The sequence below is a fragment of the Myotis lucifugus genome, unplaced genomic scaffold, assembly GCF_000147115.1.
Source record: "Myotis lucifugus unplaced genomic scaffold, Myoluc2.0 scaffold_554, whole genome shotgun sequence".
Lineage (NCBI taxonomy): Eukaryota > Metazoa > Chordata > Mammalia > Chiroptera > Vespertilionidae > Myotis > Myotis lucifugus.
In genome coordinates this window covers 15,811-39,189 of record NW_005871602.1, presented here as the reverse complement: position 1 = coordinate 39,189, position 23,379 = coordinate 15,811, and the positions used below count along the sequence as shown (strand labels likewise).

Below are 23,379 nucleotides of genomic sequence, written 5' to 3'. Positions count from 1 at the left end.
AAATTAATTAGTTTGGGTTTTAAACACTCGAGTGATTTCTTCAGAAATCAAATATCTATCATTTATTTACAATAGATTGAAGTCTAATTGCATTTTCAAGGCAATAGATATAATATCTTTTAGGAGAAGTGGATTTAAAATATATGAGAGAGGAAGTACTTCTCTTGAATGTCTTGTGTAGCACACGAAGAACTTTCCCCAAGGCTCTTTTATATTTTAGAAACTTAGATCAGGTATATAAAATTGCTTTTTCCATTTATAAAAACTGGACATGGTTTGAGGAAAAGTTCACAAGGTTATTTTCAGAAGGACTTAAACACTCACCAGCTTTGTGTTAGCCTTTCATGAATTTCTCTATAAGCTATATGAGTACTTCAGGTTTCTTCTTATCTCTTCATTAGAAGAATTAATAATTATTAGAGAGAATGCACATGCACTTAGTAACTTTGTGTTCATTTTTAGGAAATTCATAGCCTTCTTAATCCAAATTGGGTTGTATATTCTGGGACTGGCAATAGTCTACATGGCACCTTTGTGCAAATGTGACCTTTCCTGAAGACACTTGAGTGCCATCTGTTGGAAATTGATTATAATATACTAATTTTGTTAGAAAGACATTTTCTATCCACCATAAAAATTATCCTAATAAATATGCAAATATATCATGTCCACTATGTGACTAGTACCCCTTTAGATGCAGTGCACAACCTACATAACCTTACATGTTGGTTCTCTTATGTCCTCAGGTCCAGACGCAGGGGACTATTTCACAGGAAATATTGGTGCCCAGAGGTTGGGTGTGGATGGATAGTAAAGTCTGTGCTTTAATGGAGTGAAGGGCTGGGAAGATAGATTTCTTCCAGGCCTCAGGCAGAACAGGGAACATCAGTGGATTTGCTGAATTTGAGACAGTAAATGGCTAAGGGGATGGGGCTAGGAGTTGCTGGGAAAAACAGAAGCAAGGAAGATGAGGCAAGGGCTGAAAACCCTCTTTTAGGTTAAAATACAGTTGTTGTTTTTTGAGATACTTTTACTTCTGATTAAAATTGTTTTCTGAGGGTAATATGAAGGATTAATAAAATTATATTATAATATTTTATGTTTCTGCCTCACTTGTAGTCCCGATCTGCCTGGCAGTCCCTGAATGTTCCTTTACCCAAACATGATGGGACTAAGAAGAATGTAGGTACACAGACCACTGGCCTGTTCTACCCATCTGGCAACCTGCTAGCAAAAAAGGAACTGGAAATGGCTTCTCATCAGCAGAGGCAGGAGAAAATGAGTGACCATAAGCCTCTCCTTACAGCCGTCAGCCCAGGAAGAGGTGAGGATAAAAATATGCTTTCTTGTCAAGAGGGAACTCACTCTTTCTTTGAAAGAAAATCTCAATTTTTCTTCCTTTAGATTTATTTTTATATATAAGAAATAAGTTCCTTTATTTTACTTTTTTAAAGGAATTTTCATTTGAATTAAACTGCTCTTCCTTTAACTTTTAGTATTGTGATGTTTTGACTCACAGTCCCCTCTTCTAGTTTGTAAATTAAATAGCACACATGGACTTCTACTATTATGGCAGAAATGTTAACCTGTGTTGTTATTGCTGTTTGCTATTATCTCTTTATGTTATTGTGGTAACATTGACATAACAATTCACCCTCTTAATCATTTTAAAGTGTACAATTCAGCAACCTTTAGTACATTAGTAATATTATACAACCGTCATCATTCTATGTTCAGAACTTTTTATCACGCCAAAGTAAACCCTATTCTCTTTAAGCGGTCATTTCCCACATCTCCTCTCCCAAGTGCTTGGCAACTATGAATCCACTTTCTGGGCTTTTATCTATTCTGGACATTTTATGTAAATGGGAAGCATATATGGTCTTTTGTGACTGACTTCTTTCACCTAGTATAATGTTTTCAAGGCTCATCCATATTTTGGCATGTTTTAGGTTTTCATTCTTTTTTATAGCTGAATAATAATCTATTATAAGGATTTATGAATTTTGTAGATTCATTTATCAGTTGATGGACATTTGAGTTTTGCTCACCTTTTGGTTATTATGAATAATACTGCTGTGAACATTTATGTATAAGTTTTTCTGTGGACATGTTTTCATTTCTCTTGGGTATATACATAGGAGTGCAATTGCTGGGCCAAATGATAAAATTATGTTTAACATTTCCATACTGCTTTCCAAAGTGGCTGCACTATTTTACATTCTGCCCAGCATTATATGAGGGTTCTGATTTCTCACATCTTTGCCAACACTTAATATATTTTCATTGTCGCCATCCTCGTAGGTGTGACGTGGTCCCTCATCGTGCTTTTAATTAATGTTTCCCTGATGACTAATGATATTGCCTTTTCATGTGCTTTTTGGCCATTATATTTTTTCTCTGGAGAAATGTCTATTCAGATCGTTTTTCCATTTTTAAATTTGGTTGCTTGTCTTTTGTAATTGAGTTGTTCAAGTGTTCAACATATTGATGGGGATGTATACATTTGCCAAAGCTCAAATTGTAAATTTTATATACAGGTTATATAAATATATATATATATGTTAATACTCACCCAGGAGAGAGGAAGGGGGAGAGAGAGAGAGAGAGAGAGAGAGAGAGAGAGAGAGAGAGAGAGAGAAACACTGATCGCTTGCCCGCTGTACGAACCCCACTAGGGATTAAACCTGCAACCTAGAATATGTGCCCTCACTAGAAATCAAACCCGCAACCCTTTGGTGTATAGAATGAAGCTCCAACCGACTGAGCCACCTGGCCAGGACTCAAATTGTACATTTAATATAAGTAGGTGCATTTTACTAACGTTATATCTCAATATGGTTAATTTAAACATAATTTTAAAAGAATAAAAGAAAAAGACCCAATGTGCAACAATCAAAATATGTTCTTTTAAGATTCTAGAATATTCTATAATTAATCATGTGTAAAAAGAAGCTGGGAACAAAAATGGAACTTATAGTACATAGCTGAGGTTCAAGTAAGTAAAAACCATCACAAAGTTTGGCAAAGGAAAACAACCTTTCTGAGAATACACGATCCACATCAGCATTTTCTTTCTTAGTCTCAGAAGAATTAACCATGTGGATGGGTTTCTCCTCTTCTTTAGGATACTGGAGAAAACAGTTGGATCACATCTCTGCTCACCTCAGGGCTTATACTCAGAACAACTCTGAATTCCGGGCCTTGATTGCCGAACCCAGGATGGGAAAGGTGAGTAGACTCTGAATGGAACTTCCACCTCACAGTGTCCCACGGGATCAGGCTGAAGTACCCTCCGCCAACTTCACCTGAAATTGTACTTTGCTTGGCTCCTTTCCCTTTGCTGTCCTGCTTTCTACATTTCCTTACTATCCTCCCCTGCAGGGGAGTCTTGTCCTAGGGTCTGCTCCTGGGCACCTGACCTAAGACAGTAAATTGTGAGCATCTCATGCTTTTAGATGCCACATGCTGTGGAAATCCTGATGGTCAGAGCCGAATGACCCAGAATAGTTTAATCCAGCCAAATTGTCTTCTTAAACCCTACACTATATTATCAATAGTAATTATGAGATTTAACTATATAACAATATCTGTATCATGTTTATCATCTCTAGTCCTCAAAACAAACTTTCAAGGTAGGAGTATTACCACTGTGGCAGTTTTTAAAACATGGCCACAGATTCTTCGACAGTCTTCCCTTTAGAAGATGGAATCTATATCTCCTCACCTTGAGTCTGGTGGGCTTGTGACTGTTGGACAAGGGTGTGTCAGAAATGATGCTCTGGGAGTCCCAAGGTGTGGTCATGTAGGCACATGGCTTCCTCTCGCTTGGCATGCTCATCTCACAACTCCTTGAAGCCCAGCCATCCTGCTGTGAGAAGCCCAAGCCCATGGCGTGGCCACATTAGGTGCACCCGTCTGCAGCTCCAGATGAATTCAGTCCTCGAGTCATCCCAGCTCAGGAGCCAGGCAGTGAGTGATGAGACTTTAGGTCATTCCAGTTCCCAAACATGAAGCCACCTCTAGCCATGTGAGTCTTTGCAGCTGAGACCTCAGACATATAGAACAAAAACAAGCCATTGCTGCTGGGCCCCATTGGAATCCATGAACATATAAAAATGGGAGTTGTTTGATGCAACTCAGTCTGGGATTTTTTACACTGCAGTAGATAATCAGAACAAACCCTACCTGACACCCAGGGACGCTGGCTCAGAGAGGTTTGGTGACTTCCCTAGGACCGCACTGCTAGGTCTCGGAGGGATTCAGGCTTTGAAGCAGGTCTGTCAGGCCCCAAACACCATGCCCTTTATCTGCTGTTGTAAAGGGACACCTTGTAAGAAGACCTGTTCCTCTGTCACAAGACTAGAGGAACCTTTGAAAATCAACCTGTCTGCTCCTCTGCCACTAAAAGTCCAACATTGAAACACTTTCATGGTCAAGTATTGCTCAGTTTCCTTTGATCATCTATTTTGATGGTTTGTTAGTTTTTTTGGCCTAATCCAGCGGTCTGCAAACTATGGCCTGTGGGACAATTCTGGCCTGCCATCCAATTTTATAAAGTTTTATCGAATCACAGCTATACTCATTCATTTACTTATTTTCTGTAGCTGCTTTTGTGTTACAGTGGCAATGCTGAGTATTCATGACAAGCACTCTATGGCCCACAAAACCTAAAACATTTACCGTATGATCCTTAAAGCATTTGCTGATCTCTGGTTTGATCTAAATCCCTCCCACTGCTTACAGAGAAAGCTGCTCAACTATAATCATTGCCTTTGATGGCCAAGACCTGGCCCCCAGGACACCTTTTCCAAGGTGGTGGCATCCAGCCATAGGGCTTGATTAAACTTAAAGCATGTCTCTTGTGTAAATTTGGATCTTGCTTCCTTATCCATTCTGGCAGTCTCTGCTCTTTAATTGGAGTATTTATTTAGTTCACTTATAATTAATGAAATTATAAATATGGCTAGTTTTGTGTCTGCAATTTTGCTATTTGTGTTCTATAGTATCTAGTTTTTTTTCTGTTTATCTTTTTTGCCTTATTTTGTGGTAATTAAATATTTGATTGAATTTACAGTTTAACATGAATTTCTTTGTTGTAGCTCAGGGCACTGAGTTCCATACCCACAGTTGTGACTCCTCTCTAATACTTTTTTTAAAAGCTTCTTTCTGCTACTGTCCATGAAGATGGCTATGAAGTTAGCATCAGGCTGAATTATGTTCAAGTCTCAAACAAGGTGAGTGAAACCTTCAGAAGTTATTTATTGGGGAATTGACTGAACTAGTAAATTATGGCTTATGATTTATTGAAGTGTTTCTGTGTAATTCATAGAAAGGAAAAGTTTCAAATATTATGGAACTTGAATTAGGCCAACACTTTCATGGAATTAGATAAATAACTGAGCTAAGCTTGAGAGAAGCCAGCTTTCGGGCACATAGTGATACAGTGAAAACAGGAATTGTCACCCACCCGATTGGGCCTGTGATTTTCAGCCTTATTTCTATTCACTGACATCTGATGGCAGGTCTGTGATACAACTGCTTTGGGAAAAGACTGACAAAACTGTTTGCTGACATGTACTATGACCTATTTGCCTATAAAAAAGAAACCAACCGCTGTGGCCATGTCTCCTTTGATCTGCCCTCTTATATGGTGACTGGGGCATTGCCACAGAGCCTGTAAGTGTGTAAGTGATATTGGCAACTTTAAATGTCATTGGACAAGAAGTCAAAATATACAAAAGAAGAATCAGTGGATTGAGAAGATGGGTAAAGAATGCAAGGAAAAGGAGAGGAACTCCTATTTATTAGGTCCTGGCCATCCCCAGCAGGGTGTTAACAATGTCTTTAAAATTAAGATAGATTCATGGGACCAGAACTTGGCCAGAACTTGGCTGGAGCTCCTAGCCAGAACTTCACTGGAGATCCTGCCCAGAACTTGGCTGGAGATCCTAGCCAGAACTTGGCTGGAGATCCTGGCTAGAGGTCCTGGCTAGGCTGCTGATCAACTGAACGCTGTCTCCGTGTCATTCCTTCATCGCCGACTCTGTCCACACCTTTGGGGACCCCTGGACCTGCTGGGGTTGAATTCTCAACACTAGAAAATTCTGGAAAAACCTTAAAAAAAAAAAAAAAGATAGATTCATGGGCCCTGCCTACCTCACAGGGAGGCTGGGCGTATCCAAGGGATAATGCATATGAAAGTGCTTTGTAACCAAGTAAAGCACTAAATGCCATGTTTCTGGTGTGGCCAGAGCAGAGCTTAGGTCAGGGAGGTATTTCAGGAGAAGGGGAGTGAAGGACTTGGGACAAGGCAGGGGAAGGAGCTAAATGAGCAAGTGGTCACAAGTAATGTCTGGCTTTAGCTGAATCCACGAGGAGCTCTGGATTGTGAATGACACCACACAGTTGTCCCCAGTTGAGGCAGGGAGGGGCGGGGCATAACTTCTACTGTAAGGCAGCACCCAACTACTGAGGGCAGGAGAAGGGGGTCAGCTGTGAGCTGTTAGCAACCAACACAGCAGCTGACCAGTTAGGGGGAACTGGGTGGGCACCAATAGCATCTACAACATGCTATCTATCAAGTAGAAGGGGAGTAAATATGCCCAGGCTCACTGTTTTTTCTTAGCCTGCACTTTGTGTTCAGAAAGTAGCAGGTGATTCCCTATGGCAGGAGCCGGTAGCCACATGAGGGTAGGATGGATACAGGATTTCAAGCCTGTCCTATGTATTATCTATCCTCATTTTTTAAACATCTGTTTCACCTCATTTTACTTTCACAACATCCCTTTGAGGCAGGTCATAATATTTCCACTTTGTGGGTGAGGGAACTGAAAGGCTCAGAGAAGTTAAGCAACTTGCTTCTTCCAAGGTCCCTAATCTAGTAAGTGACAGAACCAGGATTTAAATTCTACAGCCTAAGCCTCCCCACCCTGCCACCTAATTCCAAGACACAGAAAGGTTTTAAGCAGAGTCAGGACACGGTTACTTATAAAAAGGGTGAGTGGGCAGCCACATGGAAGGTGGGCTGGCAGGAACTTGTTGGGAGGCTATTGTGATAATTCCGGTGTGAGGCTGTAATGACCGAGAGGAGGGGCCAGACTGAGGACCTGTTTAAGAGGCTGAATGAACAGAACATCCTGAGTGTGAGGGAGTTGTAGGAAGGATGTCCAGGTGTGGACAGAGTTTTCATTAACAGAAAGAGGAACAGGTTGGCAGGGAGGTGTTAGGACACAGCAGCCTTATCATCATGGTGCTTGCATTTTTTTATTGGCCAGAACTTTTACCTGAGTAAGGCGATGAATTTCAGCGACCACTTTCTGAGCACTGTCACCGAGGGTGGTCACGGGATATTTGGCAGCAGGTATAGCTTGGGTAAGTTGTGCCCTTCCATTGATTTTATTTTATTATTTTTTTATAAGTACATTACTATTAACATTGGTACAATAGATACTATTTATTTATTTACTAGAGGCCCAGTGCACCAAATTCGTACACTGGGGGGAGGGGAGGTCCCTTAGTTTGGATTGCGAGAGGGTGTAGGCCAGGCCTAAGGACCCCACCAGTGCATGATCGGGGTCGGGGAAGGACATGGGAGGTTGGTCAGCCAGAGAGGGACCGAGGGAGGGCTCTAGGGTGTATCCGGCCCATCTCGCCCAGTCCCAATCGACCGGATCCCAGCAGCAGGCTAACCTACTGGTTGGAGCGTCTGCCCCCTGGTGGTCAGTGCATGTCATAGCGAGTAGTTGAGTGGTGTTAGCATATCATTAGCATATTACGCTTTGATTGGTTGAGTGGCCGACTGGCCGACTGGACACTTAGCATATTAGGCTTTTATTATATAGGTTTTATAAATATATTTTATTGATTTCAGAGAGAAAGGGAGAGGGAGAGAGAGATAGAAACATCAGTGATGAGAGAGAATCATTAATTGCCTGCTTTCTGCATGCCCCCTACTGGGAATTGAGCCTGCAACCCCAGCATGTGCCCTTGACCAGAATCAAACCAGGGCCCCTTCAGTCTGCAGGCCAACACTCTATCCACTGAGCCAAACTAGCTAGGGTCCTTCCATCGATTTTAAAGCCATTGACCAGGAACACACTGACTTGGCAAGAATGGCAGAATTGCTTAAAATTTGCCAGCCCAACCATATGTCTTAGTTTCATGTGCCAGCCATTTTATTTCTCTGGCTTCCCTGAAGGCAGGGGTGGGACTCTTGAAGTCTTTCACAGGCTTGGGGAGATAAACGGTTGGAGTGCTCTTTGGGGACTAAAAACTATAGTCATTTCTATTCTTCTCCACCCTACCCCCATCCTCTCTGGTCCTGGACTGAGATGAATGGCTACTAGAATCCTTTGTACCAGATTTAATCAAACAGAAATTTCTATAAAATCTATTTTATCCTCTTGAGGGGCATGGCACTAGACTCTAGTTCTATATCTGTAGGGAGAGGCTGGAGGGCATCATTTTGGTCCACAACTCTTTGTCATTCCAGTGAGCGACTACTGCCACAGCACCTCAGATACCACTGAAAAAATCAAGAGGACGAAGACTTTCAAGACCAGAACATTTCAAGAAAGGAAGGAGCAGCTTACAGTATGTGTATCCCTTGGTCCTTAACAGATGTCTTCTTTGGCCTGTCTACTTAATGTTTTATTTTGAGATTTTTTGTTTAATGGAAGAATATTTTTTTCATTTTTTGTTCCTTTTCTCATGACAGTTTGTATTGATTTTTTGGAATCCTTTAAAATATCTGAAGATGATTAATTAGAATTATTTAAAAATTCTCATCAGTGTCCTGAATCACCTCTGCTTCCTCTGGTGTCAGTTCTGTGTGCCCATCTTTCTCGTTCTTATTTTTGGTTTGTCTCAAATGTGATGATCCTTGGTTGTCTGGTCACATTAACAAATGAAGAGCTAGTTTGATTCTCACAAGCACCTGGCATGGGTGCCCAGCATGGGTGGGTCTGGAGTCTCTGTGTGGGTGGATGGGCATACTTGGGGCAGGCTTCCCTGGAGGGTTGTGGGCAGGGGCAGGAGAAAGTACAAGAAGGCCTTTCCTCTGGTGGTGAGGGTGGTGCTGCGAAGTACTCCGGTATAAGCTGTCTTCCAGACCCTTCCCTATGTCTGTCATAGAGGTTGGGGCTCTGCCCTTCACGGGCCCCAGTGCTCCCAGGAGGTGCCTGTGAGGCAAATCATGAACTCTCTGGAAAATAGCTATCAGGGTTTAAGCAGAGAGCAAAAGCCTCCTGTCCTTGCATTGGAGAGGAGGACACCAGCCATCTCAGCTGCTTACAATAACGCCCTCTAATGACACACTCATGATGCGGCCCAGCACTCAGCTTCCACCCTCCTTGTTGATTAACTTTGAGCATCCGCAGGGCTCCCTGAAGAAAGCACACTCACCCTGGTTTTCACCCGGGTTTTTTCTTTGGTTAGATTTCCTTGTCAGTCAGATCCCATCAACTTTCAATCTCTGGATTCCTCACCATTTCTGATCCACTGATGGCATCCTTTCAGAGTTTCCACAGCTGGTAGAGTTTAAATAATTTCAGCGGGAGCTTTGCAGAAAGAGACAGTGGGTGTCCTTGCTCCGTCCACCACCTCACCTTGTAGTCAGTCCTCTGGCTGCAGCAGAGAACAGAGGTACTTGGCAACAAGCCCAGAGCCTGGGTCTCCAGCTGGCAGTAGGGATGGACACAGTGCCAGTCACGCCCTCCAGCTTTCAGTTAAGCCAGGCCCGGAGGGTCCTCAGGACGCACAAACCCGCCGCTTAGCTTGCATTGTGATTCCTCTGGAGGCAGGGACTCTGCTCTTCATCTTGTGTCATAACCACTAATAAATTTGGGAAGAATACCAGAGAATTGTTGTAAACTTCATTGCTTATGATTCCTTGTACTCTACCTTTTCCCAGTTTGAAATATTGTCAGAAAGTATAAGAGAAGTATAGGATTCCATAAACTTCATAACAATTTTACCATTTTGGAAATTCTACCCAGTTATTCTGTACATGATCTGAATCCCCCAGTGTTATGTGCCTTTATCTTCTCATTCTCATTTAGGGGACAAGTGACAGAAGCTATACCATCTGTTCATTCATCCAGTGATTACTTTTGAGCACATCTATTCTAGGTGCAGTTCTAGGTGTTGAAAATAAACAAAAGCCATAAAGGTCTCAGACCTCATGAAGTTGACATTCTAGTACATTTTTCCCATAAGGAATGGAATTCAGTATAAACAACTGCCCCCACCCTCCGATGGATTAGAGCACCTTGTTCTGAGCTGCTCACTGGGAGGACACAGGGTGAACCTTGCATCTTCTTCCAAAGGCTCAGAGGCCCTGGCCAGTGCCCTCATCCCCGTGGCTTCCAGGGAGCCAGGGAGGGGTGGTATTACTTCTGCTTTATAAACCGGGAAATGGTGGTCCCGGAACTATCCCATAGTCACCCCTGGGTGGGATCCAGTGGCAGAAACATAATAGAGGTAATGTCTCCTGCTTTCTAGACTGCTTCTTTTAGTCTTCCAGTAGCCAGCATTTGCACTCCTTTCTCCGTAAGGAAAGATGATATAAAGATAAATTTCACTGCATTTTGAAACTATAATAATAAAATCTTCAGATTTCTGATGATAGGTAGATGGGAGGTTATTTTCCCCCCAAGCAAGAGGTTGACTTTATTGGTTCACTCACACCTCAGGTGAGCATGTATTGTGAACTGTCATACTTAGGCTGACTTTGAGCACTTTATACCAGCATGCAAAGTAAATTTTTGCTTCTCCTAGAAATAGTCATAATAAAACTAGTGTGGTGTTTCTTGGTTTTGGTAAGATTTCTCCTTGCATCCCTGGCATCCCTGTCTTTAATAATGTAAAACAATGTGAGTGTGGTGTCCTTCATCAAGGCAGTGTTTCAAAGACCAGGAAAATGTACATTAGGTGGGTTTTTTCAGTGCTGCTGGCTGTTGGAGACCACACACACACACACACACACACGCACACACACACACACGCTCTGCTCATGCTCCCCTGTCCCTGGGGCTCAGAACTTAACCCTGGAGAGGAAACATTTACCTCGAGGGTTGAGCCTGGGTAAGAGGGACTTGACAGTAAACGTATTTTGCGGCGGTGGAAATGACCACATTCTGTAATGCTGCAGCCCGAAAACAGGCTCCTGCTGAAGGAAGTCGGACCGACAGGGGAAGGAAGAGTCTCTGTGATTGAACAGTTGCTTGATGAAGTAAGTGCAACCGAAGAGCAAGTCTCCCTGGGGGTTCCAGCCTGTGTTTCATCTCTGTCTCTTTCAGATGGAAGTTCTGTCCAATGTTGTGACTATCACAGGGCCAGTTAAATTTTTTAATGCTGGGAATGGATTAAATGGCGAGTCCAAAGCTTTACATGAATTGTTGTTACCTGTTGCTAGTTTTTATGACAAAGGAAATAGGCAGAAAAGTGCATATGAGCCCAAATAACGTGCATGAAGGTGGACAGAATCCCTGGTCTGTGAGATCCCATGTGACCGTCATGTTTCCTAAAGAAGCAAGGTTGTCTGGGTGCCTACTCCTCCCGATGTGGAAACAGAAGTTTTACCACCCAAGTGACATGGCAGCTCTGTCTGTTCTTTGTTGGGTCTCGGGGTTCCTGATTCCCTTCTCTGTGGATTTAAAGCCGTTTAGTTCCATCAAGGATGTTTGTTAGTGACTAAGAAGGCGATTAGATGCTCCTGAGTGCAGGGTTTTGTGGCAGGCTTGTCCTTTTCCATGTGCTGCAGGGAGCAGATCCCAACTGCAGTGACAATGAAGACCGACCCGTTATTACCGTGGCTGTGATCAATAGGCACCATGAAGCAATCCCAGTCCTCGTGCAGAGAGGAGCAGACCTCGAGCGGCCGTGGGGACCGTAAGTGAGACACAATGGAGGAGAGTTCTGGCGCCATGCGGCAGACAGCCAATACCCTGAGCTCTGCTGCAGCAGGATCAGCTACATGCATGCCCTGTGCAATGTCATCCACTTAGGCACCATCTGCACCCATTGTGGCCTTAGTGAGAGACTCAACCGCCCATATTTTCTAAATCTGGATAGAACGAAATCTTCAAAATGGACCTTTGGATTGCCTAAATTTTAGTAGCTTTTATAAAGGACGGTACATTTTGTTAATTCATGAATTGTATACTATCGTGGGGCTGGCAGGTTCTTAGTGCTTAGGGTGTTAACCAATGTTTTCATCATGATCTGAATTGTTAAGGCCCGTAAGAGAAGAGAGCCCCACAGGAGTATACCCATGAAGTTAATACACAAAGAAAATGATATACAGTTGTCTCACATGTTAACATCACTGGGGAGGAGACGGGTCCATCTGAGTTCACCACATAATCTCCTGGTGCCTTGGTTTCCCCAGCTGTGAAGCAGGACAGAGTGATACCAAATCATGTGTGATGACTTTGTTACCTACTGTCCTAGTCTTGGTGCTGTCCTGCCTCTTGACCTCTCCCAACCTGTGTTCCTGTTGCTCTCTTGCAAATAGTAGGAAACCTGGGGTGGAAAGTTCCTTGAGTATGGGTCCTTCCTGTTAACTGCCTATCCTGCTGACCAAGCTGTTGAACTAGAGGTCTCGAGGGGCATCCCAGGTGTCTAACATTACTGCCTCCTGAATTATTATTAAGACAGGGCCGAAGCCCAGGTCTGTGAATCATACTGCTGAGTATCTCAAGCCAGCATAGGGGACAAAAGTTCAGTAGTTTTGCTTCTGTTTTTCTCTGTTTCAAAATTTCTTCTAGTGTTTTTATTCAAAATATATCCCTCTTAATTTTTGATGTGCATTTTTATTAGTCTTTGCCAAAAAGACAGCTATACTATACCAGTAGGCATGACCCCCTTTTTAGTTTTATTTTATAGCAGGATTTTGGCACATTGGTGTAAACATTTGATGGCTGGAGTTTACTTTCTTAAGTTTTTGTAGGGTTCACATTTATCATACTGTCAACTTCTTTATCCCACACTTGTATCATCATTAGCTATAAAAATACTACTACTTTGTTTTGTGTGAAGGTATAGTTTATATTTGTATAATTCAGATAATCTTTTCTTACATTTAAGTATGTTATGGTTAATACAAAAATATTGAGCACATTTTGAGCTGATGCTTAAGTCTGATGAGTCCTAGCTTTATGAAAAACCCAGCTAAGAGGATGAAACTATTCTGGACGGGCAACAGATTCACTGGTTTTCTTCAGCTTTTATTTTTGCTTCATCACCATTCGAACCCACCATGTCATTTATCCATGTGATCTCATTGCATTTCTACTAAGTCTGTGGTTATGCCATCTGTCTCAAGGGTGTATAATAGCCCTTTGTCATTTTTACTGCATGCTCCTGGGTACTGTTAGCAGAATTTAGCTCACATGGGGAGGAGGGAGGAAAGCTAGACTGAATGCCTTCCCCCTAAATAGAGCTCAGAGATCTCTTCTTCCTTTTCAGTTTATGCCAATAGAGGAAAGCACATTTTTCCACTGGAAGCCAAATGATGCAAGTCTGGTTTATATTTGTTGGTTTGAAGTATTTAGGCCTAGGTCAGCCTGCCCTCTGCCCCACAGCTGGACTTCTGTGGATTCAGGAACACGACCTCAAGTTTCCATTCACCCTACTGCTCTTCAGGTAGAAGCCAGTCGGAGACCTGGCTATCCTGGAGAAGAGGCCCAGTGCATTGTCCTCAGCACACCCGGATTGAAATGCGCCTTCCCTCCCGGGCATGTTTGGCTAGTGGAGAGAAGCAGCCCCGTTGGCTTCCACATGAGGTCACTTCCATTAAGGAGGTTGGCAGGTAGCAGAGGCCCTCCCTAGTGTTTCTGTTTACCATGTTTGTATCATTTCTATCAGAATAAACTCATATTCAACAGGGAGGAAAAGGCCAGGTACACATTCTCCACCGAAGCTGATACCTCTTCGCAGACTTCAGAAACAGACTCAAGGTCTCACTGGGAGAAGGACACAGAGGAGTGTTGTCTGCTTTGGACAATAGCTGCCCTTCTTCACGGGAGTTTCAGACAATTAATCTCTCAGATCTGCTCCAGGTGAAGAAAATGCAACCCGCAGTCTATTTCTTAGAGGTTCAGCTGTGGAGATTTGTTCTGTTAGTGAGGTAATTCAAGATTTACAAAGAGAATGTACCTTAATCCACTATGATGCTTAGATTTGAATAAACAGTTTGAGTTGTTTGTTCGTTAAGAGTAAAATTTCTTTAAAATACAAATTCCAGGAACACGAAGGTATAACTACTGTACAAAACATGTTCTAGAAGGTCTGATGAGAGAACACCGCTATTCAGAGGAACAAACTCACAAACTACTCTGAAGCATGGGGTTCTGACAAGGAGGTGTATTCCACTAGCACACCTTCATATATTTATTTTATTTTTTCCATCACCATTTATCCCCTCTATGCCCTTTTCCACTTCCTCCCTCCCTCCCCCTACTTTCCTTATTTGAGTTAAGTTGTTTGATGAGCAGTATACAAAATTAGAATTGGCAAAGTCACAATTCATTTCCCAAAACTAAACTGTAAATAGAATACACACTCTGCTCTCAGATTGGGGAGAGTTGTGAAGAAAGACGATCATTATGTCTACTTAGGAAATGTGGCGACTCCATCGGCATATCTAAGTTCAAATGGTAAGTGTCTTATAAAGACCCAAGGAACCTGAGGGGTGAAGTGGCAAACAGTTAAGCCATATGCTACTAGGGAGAAGGAAAGCTGAAAGATACGGAGGAGATTGGTGTCACTGGTGTGACTGAGACATCCTTTGTCAGTGCTCCCATCACATGCTGTGTACCCCTCTGCCTGCATTTACAAATGGTACCCTGAGCTCCTGGAGAGAGGACCCTGGCCCTGGCACAAATGGGGACATCAGGCTGGCATTCAAATGTGTGCTGAGTAGATGAACAAACGATCAGAATGACTGAGAGCCAGGCAGAGGTAATCCAATAGACCTCATGAAAAGTGTAAACTTAGAAGGTGAGCGCTGGAAATTCTGCTCTTGGAGAGAGAGCACATAGACTCCTCTGTGGTGACAGAGGACAGGGTAGAGCAGAAGAGAGCAAAATGTAGAGAAAATGAGCATATTCTTCTTGCTAGGCCTTTTTATCCATAAAATAGAGATAATAATACTTATTGTCATAGAGTTGGTTGGAGGAGAAAATGAGACCATGTATTTGTAGTTCCTATGAAGAGCCTAATAATTGGACATTAACCGTTTGAGTCCCAAGCAGTGCAATCGCGCTGCTTGGTATTTCTCGACAAAATAAAACAAGCGCTATCACGCTGTTTGGGTCTTTTCGTACTCATTTAGAGAAAGCGCGGTTGCGCTGTTTGGGATTCTTCGACAGTGTTTTTTCAATACCCCCTGGGACTCAAACGAATCGTATGTTTTCTCGACATAAAATCTCAGCAGCGCAATTGCGCTGCTTGGGACTCAAACGGTTAATAAATGGTAGCAGGCTTTGAATGGGAAATATGGACTGCACAATGAAACCCAGGGTGAAAGGTGTTAGAACTGGTTAATACAATTTAAGTTAGTTTAAATTCTATACTCTATTACTCTTAATAGATATCACCAAGTCTTCCTAGGCCTGAGTTTTCATAATTAAGAAAGGGCATGTTATATATCAAATTCTAAGAAGTTGGACTTGATAAGAGTTTCTCATAATTTACTGCACATATGAATCACCCAAAAACCTTGTTAAAATGCATATACAGTTGATCCAGGAGGATGCCACTGGTCCAGGTACCATAGTTCGAGTAGTGAGGATATAGAGACTGTTCTTAATATGAATTGAGCTTTTACGAGACAGCCCAACATGGCACTTGGTAGGGAAATAGCCTCATAATGCTATTGGACACTGGGGATTTCCTCCTGTACCTGAGAGGTCAGTTATGTTGACCTGATAAAAATAATAATGATAATGATGATGATGATGATGATATCATCAACACCACCAACAACAATATGAAGACTGATCCCCAAAACTTAGTTGCTTGAAGAAACTATATAGAACCAATGGGCAAACCTTTGGAAATTCTGGCATAAGGCACATTGCTTTGACACTTCCATCTATTGCCTCGGGAAAATAGGAGGAAAAAGACCATTCAGATTTGCTTGACACCAGGAGCCTTGGCCAAATAAGTTATTTAAGTAACAGAAGTCATGTGCACGGCAAGATTTAAAACTAGATAAGATCTCGAACCATTAGGGTGTTTGATGCTTTTGGAGTGCTGTTGCAGTGAAAATCAGTGAGAGTACTCAGTTTCTCATTTACTCTGGAAAATGAAGAGCCATCTATTTAAGTGGACAGTTCAGATTCTGGTGCCCAAATCAGAGGATTACCCTTCCACATCTGTATGGGGAGGGTCAAAGTTATATTTACCTGAAATTCTTGCAACTCATATAGGCTTCAACCTTGGAGGCAATACTTCTTCCTTTAATTTGTCTGTTCATTCTTTTCGTGGATGTATTCATTTCATTAGTGGTTATTGAGTACCTACTGTGTGCCAGTCACCTTCTAGGTAATGGAGATACAGCAGTGATGAAGACAAAATCCTTCCCTCGTGGAGTTTACAGTTTAGTGGAGGAGACAGACAATAAACAGGCAAATGAATAAGTAACTTCAGAGAATAAGTGCTGCAGATAATAAAGCCAGGTAGAAGAATAGCGGGTGTGGTCAGAAAAGGACCCAAACCTACCCCCTTGGACCAGCGACACAGAATTAGTCTGGAACAGACTTGCTTTAGGTGCAGAGGACTATTGGAGAGGTTGTTCCAAAGTGAGATTTCCTTATTTATGATTAGTCTGGCAGAAAGATTTTTAAAAAATATGTTTTTATTGATTTCAGAGAGAGGAAGGGAAAGGGAGAAAGAGAGAGAAACATCAATGATAAGAGAGAATCATTGATCGGCTACCTCCTGTAAACCCCCTACTGGGGATCAAGCCTGTAACCTGGGCATGTGCCCTGACCTGGAATTGAACCGTGACCTCCTAGTTTATGGGTCATGCTCAACTATTAAGCCACACCATCTGGGCTGGCAGAAAGATTTAAAAAATTTGTATTTGTTTATTGAAAACAATTCTTACATGCCAAATAATTTTTTAATTTTGTCAAAGTAAGACATGCACATGATTGAAAAGTCAAATCCTATAGAAGGGATTAGCAGTCCTCTGCCCTCACTTCTTTTTTTGTTGTTTTTGCTGAATTTATTATTTTTATTTTTTACCTTTTTTGTTGAGAGTATTACGGATGTCCTCCCTTTTATCCTCATTGTGCCCTCCACCCAGTTCCCATCCTGCCCTAGGCCTTCACCACCCTATTTTCTGTGTTCATGGGCAATGCATCTTTGCATATAAGTTCTTTGGTTAATCTCGTCCTGCCCCCTGCCCTCTTCCCTCTGAGTTTGTTTCATGTTTCCATGCCTCAGGTTCTATTTTACTCATCAGTTAGTTTTGTTCATTAGATTCCACATATAAGTGAGATCATGTGATATTTGTCTTTCGCTGACTGGAAAGCTATGGTATATTTACACAAGAGAATACTATGCAGCTGTAAAAAAAGAAGAATCTATTACTCTTTGAGACAGCATGGAGGGACCTGGAGATTATTACGTAAATGAAATATCATGTCCTCACTTCTTAATCCCCATTTCTTGTCCCCAGAGACAACTACATTGAAATATTTTGTTGTTGTTGTTTAGATATATATATATATTTTTATTTCAGAAAGGAAGGGAGAGGGTGAGAGAGATAGAAACATCAATGAGCCCTGGCTGGCTTGGCTGAGTGGATAGAGTGTCATCCTGTGGACTGAAGGGTCCCAGGTTCGATTCCGGCCAAGGGCACATGCCTGGGTTGCAGGTTCGATCCCCAGTGTGGGGCTTGCGGGAGGCAGCCAATCAATGATTCTCTCTCATCATTGATGTTTCTATCTCTCTCCCCCTCTCCCTTCCTCTCTGAAATCAATAAAATATATTTTTTAAAAAAGAAAAAGAAACATCAATGATGAGAGAGAATCATTGATCGGCTGCCTCCTGCATCCCCATACTGGGGATTGAGCCTGCAACCTGGGCATGTGCCCTTGATAGGAATTGAACCCAGGACCCTTCAAGTCCACAGGGTGATGCTCTATCCATTGAGCCAAACTGGCTAGAGCTACATTGAAATATTTTTTAACTTTCCTGGGAGTCAGCTACTTCTGTCACTAAATAATACGCTTAAACTGATAATTCCTGATTTATCATGCTTAGGTATTGTCTATTGATTCTTGCCATGCCAGATGATGATTTGGCTCACTGACCCCACCTGATTATTTCTTTTTTTTTTTTTTTTTTTTTTTTAATATATTTTATTGATTTTTTACAGAGAGGAAGGGAGAGAGATAGAGAGTTAGAAACATCGATGAGAGAGAAACACCGATTAGCTGCCTCCTGCACATCTCCCACTGGGGATGTGCCCGCAACCCAGGTACATGCCCTTGACCGGAATCGAACCTGGGACCTTTCAGTCTGCAGGCCGACGCTCTATCCACTGAGCCAAACCGGTTTCGGCTCCACCTGATTATTTCTATCCCCATATTCATATTTTAATCATTCTATTACTATTTTACTATTTTTGGTTCTTTTATTAATTTCTGCTATAAATAATGTTCCTAAACTCATATTTTGATTGCTATCTTTTTTAGATTTATTTTAGAGAGAGAGAGAGATTTGTTGTCCCACTCATTTATACATTCACTGGTTGATTCTTGTATGTGCCCTGACGAAGGATCGAACCCACAACCTTGGCATATCAGGATGATGTTCTAACCAACTGAGCTACCCGGCCAGGGCCTTGACCATTATCTTTCTTTCTTTCTTTTTTTTTAAAAATATATTTTATTGATTTATTACAGAGAGGAAGGGAGAGAGATAGAGAGTTAGAAACATCGATGAGAGAGAAACATCGATCAGCTGCCTCCTGCACATCTCCCACTGGGGATGTGCTCACAACCCAGGTACATGCCCTTGACCGGAATCGAACCCGGGACCCTTCAGTCCGCAGGCCAAAGCTCTATCCACTGAGCCAAACCGGTTTCGGCGACCATTATCTTTCAATGGTATCTTTTGACTGCCTTGTATATAAATGCATATAACTCTATATTACTGCTCCCTATCTTTACCTCTACCTCTTCTTCCCCTTCCATCTCACAATTTCTATTACTATTTTATTTCTATTATTATTTTTACAAGGCTGATCACAGTTATATTTTCTTGTGTTAACATAATGAAGACTCCTGTTCCTTGTGATTAGATATCCTAATTATAATTTATTCCAATCATTGATTTCAATAGTTGAGAAGCACAAAGAGCAATTGCATTGTGATAGCTATATAAATACTGGTCGTTGAAGAATTAAGAGGTATGCTGTGATTACATTTTCTTCTTTGTGGATCGAGATAATGACCCCTAGGTCACTCAAAGTAAAATTTTCTTATCAGAAATGCCAAATTGATTCTCTTTACACACCATGAATTATTCAAAATCCTGTCGCATTTCATATTCTTTCATAAACTATGACTAATATATAACTTTTGTATCTTTGATTTTCCTGGAATTTATGATTGCCTTTGTTTTTTTTCAGGTTTGAAAAAGAACATGGCGTTACCAAATTCATAATCCTGTCTGACTTCTTACTTTTTCAGTGTCGTTCTTAGAGACATTCTTCTTGGAGTACATTACCTATTTGGATTTTGCCTGATAGCTTTCCAGCCCTGCTGTACAATGGTCATTGTGGGATTTTTATTTTATTGGAATTCACCTGTAGTTATTGTTCACATTTTCCTTTTTCTTGCTTTTGACCTTTGTCAGGATTAAATGTGGCCTCAGGTAACTTCTTCAGAAAGGGTGTGTAGAAATAACTTTCTGAGTCCTCAAATGGCCTAAAAATGGCTTTTTTTTTTTGTCTTCACTCTTGATTAATACTTTGACTACTATTAATTTGTGTTCAAAATAAAATTTCCTCAAGTCTTAGAAAGCCTTTCTCTCTTACTTTCTAGCATCCCACATAGCCATGAAAATTTTACAGCAAATTTTTGTTTATTTGTGACCTATTTGTTCTTTCTAGAAGCAATTATCTTTGATGTTTCACAAGGGTGTCTTTTTTTCATGTGCCATTTTTCATTTACCCAGTTAGCCCTTTTAAGTCTAAAAAGTCATGTTTTTCTTCAGCTCAAGGGAGATTTCTTTTATCTCTCCATTTTTTTCTGTTCTCTCCTTCTAGAATTCCTATTAATTTGATGGTGGACCTCTTAAATTGATCTCCTATATATATACTTTTCCCCATATTTTTATCTCCCTTTTTCTCTTTTTCTAAGAGATTTTCTTAACCCTCCTGCTTAATACTTTTGATTTCAACAATCATATGTTTACTTTCTAAGAGCTACTTTTTGTTCTTATTGTTTCTTCTTCCTTTTTTTCTTGGCTGAAAACAACAGATTTATTCTTTTAAAGTTCCAGAGACCAGAAGTCTGAAATCAAGGTGTCAGAAGGTCATATTTTCTCTGAAGGCTCCAGGGAAGAATTATCCTTGCCTCCTCCTAGCTTTTCGTAGTTCCCAGCAACTCTTGGCATTCATTGGCTTGTAGCTGCATCACTCCAATCTCTTCCTTTGTCATCACATGGTTGTTTTCCTTCTGCCTCCCTGTGTTTATTGTTTCTTCTTCATGGCCTCATGTTTTTGTCTGATATTGTCTTCAATCATTCTGAGGATACCAATTAGATTTCATCTTTTAAAAATTTATGTTGCATGTTTTGGTTTTTCTCAGATGTCTGTGGTCCTCTGTTGTCTGTCCATATTAAAATGGGGAATATGCTGAATGAGTGGGATTCTGTGTACTTGAGAGGAGTTTGTCAACTGGGGAGTTTTGGGGGTAGATGAAGCTGCTCTCAGACAAAGACAAGTGGAAGACTTCCCTCTGGGCATGGTAATTGCTTACCTGATTTTTTTCTGGAGGCACCATTTATCTTTTTCAGAGAAGAGGTCAGCATATTTTTCTTTCCTTTGGGATAAATTGATGGCTGCAGGTGTATTTGCAGGTGCAGGTGATGGAGTGGTGGTATCAGGGGAAAGAGCAGGTCTGGGAGAATGCAGAACTTCCATTGTTCATACCCTTTCTAGTCCAATCGTGACTCCCATGTACCATCACTCCTGCCATCTCTGATCAGGATCCTTTCATGAGTTCTAGAATGCAGGTATCACCCCATCCTCCATTTCAGGCATCCACTGCTCTCTCTCCGGGCCAAACCTGGCCAGGGAGGTGGAGAGACAGTCTGGTGTGCAGCAAAATATGCTCTGTCTCACCTCTAGAGCGTGCTCTGTGGGTTCTAAGATTGGTGTTTATTTTCATAGCCTACAAACCCAACTCACTGAAGCCAAAGTCATTTTCCTACACAAAAATAGGAGCCTCCGCCCAACCTGTGTGGTTCAGTGGTTGAGTGTTTACCTTTGAACCAGAGGTCATGGTTCGACTCTGGGTCAGGGCACGTGCCTGGGTTGCAGGCTCAATCCCCAGTAGCAGGTGTGCAGGAGGCAGCTGATCAGCAATTCTGTCATCATTGATGTTTCTCTCTCTCCCTCCTTCTCCTTTCCTCTCTGAAATCAATAAAATATATATGTATATATTTTAAAAAGGAATAGTAGTCTCAGCCCTGAAAGGTTATTATCATATAGACCAGTGGTCGCCAACCTTTCAGACCTCACAGACCACCAGTGGTCCACGGACCACCGGTTGGCGACCGCTGATACAGACAATGCCCAAGAGGTCCAAGCCAGTGGTGAGACTGTGTCTAATATGTTCCATAAACTCTGGCGGGGAATGTACTAAAATAGCATTTATTAGCATTTGTTAAATCACCTACAAACCAGATCTTTGTGGGGTTTCTCACTTTAAGATATGAATGTGTCAGATAAATTTTTAAAAATACATAATAAAAAATGAATGTGTCCATAGACGTTTCACTTTCTACCTAACATCACAGCTTAGCCTCCATCACAGTATTTCTCCAAGGGAAGCGGCAGTGAGGGGAGACTCAAGAGATTATCTCAATTTGTGAAAGAGGTCAGTGGGTGAAACCAAGGCCCCTTTGGTCACGTGCTCCCTCTCCAGTTTTTTTAGCCAGGGTGATTTTTTTCTCCAAACAGGTACCAAAATACAGCTCTTCATGAAGCTACTCTGCTTGGCATGGCAGGAAGGGAGTGTATCGCTGCTTTACTGGGGTAAGTTCCCTGGCCCTTGGGAGACTTCTGAGGGCCACAGTGCTCCCCCTGCTGACCTGGGGTGATTCAGAGAGCCCTGGTGCCTGAATGTATAGTTAATGCAGTCAGTGGGGGCCACCACTCACCATGGCTTCTGGGACTAGAGCTTTTTGTTAATATATTTTATTGATTTCAGAGAGAAAGGGAGAGGGAGAGATAGAAACTTCAATGATGAAAGAGAATCATTGATCGGCTGCCTCCTGCATGCCCCTACTGGGGAACAAGCCCGCAACCCGGGCCTGTGCCCTTGACTGGAATCAAACCCGGGACCCTTCAGTCTGCAGGCCAGCACTCTATCCACTGAGCCAAACCAGCTAGGGCCATTAGGAGCTTTTAAACACGCAATTAAGATGTTGCCCACCTCTTAAACACCTTTAGTTGTAGGACTTTGATGCAATGGGGACCAAGAGCCAGGATTGGCAATTGAACGTCTGAAATCAGGAAATCCCTCAAAAGGTCTCACCCGTTTAAGAGCCACCCTTGAGGCTGAGGGTCATGGTGGCCTCTTGGGGACAGAATGGGAAAGGTGGGGCCAGGAGACTCCGGACTGGCCTCCATGTTAAGGAAGAGCCAGGCGCTCAGGTCCAAGTGCCTACGTCCCACAGTTCACCCCCGTTCCTTTCCCAGATGCAATGCAAGCATCCGAAAGAAGAATATTAGAGGCCACACGCCCCGTGACCTGGCTCTGACAATTGGGGATGACCTCATCACCTCGCTCTTTGCTGCTAAGCTGGGCCTTGATGACTATTAGACGCTAGGGCCTCCACGGAGCTTCACTTAAAGAAACCATCCAGCTCTGGCGGTTCTTTGCTCGTTTCCTTCTGAAATGTGTATTTGAGGTTTGGTAATTGTGGTTAAGATGAACTCAGATGTTTTTGTCTTTTAATTATATGACAGTGGAAGCATGGGTATTTCCTAATGTGATGGTGATGAACTTGATGCATGTCTTATTGCTGCTTGTTTTAGAATTTCTTTTTCAATAGATAATAATTGCATAAAGTTCAAAGCTAAAAAGTATGAAGTGTTGTGTAGTGAAAAATCTGCTTCCCATCCCT

The 23,379-nt window shown here is 42.0% G+C and overlaps 1 protein-coding gene across 1 annotated transcript in view; it reads left to right on the top strand.

The window, feature by feature from the left end:
- The window catches only part of DZANK1 (double zinc ribbon and ankyrin repeat domains 1), a 61,601-nt gene extending 38,228 nt beyond the window's left edge, over positions 1–23,373 (top strand). The window contains exons 13-21 of the mRNA XM_023745513.1: positions 1,120–1,324; positions 3,128–3,231; positions 5,163–5,237; positions 7,278–7,374; positions 8,495–8,595; positions 11,153–11,233; positions 11,765–11,892; positions 22,211–22,285; positions 22,952–23,373. Coding sequence (XP_023601281.1) covers positions 1,120–1,324; positions 3,128–3,231; positions 5,163–5,237; positions 7,278–7,374; positions 8,495–8,595; positions 11,153–11,233; positions 11,765–11,892; positions 22,211–22,285; positions 22,952–23,075 — 990 coding nt within the window. The 3' untranslated portion in view covers positions 23,076–23,373. The remainder of the gene's footprint in view (positions 1–1,119; positions 1,325–3,127; positions 3,232–5,162; positions 5,238–7,277; positions 7,375–8,494; positions 8,596–11,152; positions 11,234–11,764; positions 11,893–22,210; positions 22,286–22,951) is intronic.
- The last annotated feature ends 6 nt before the right edge of the window (positions 23,374–23,379 follow it).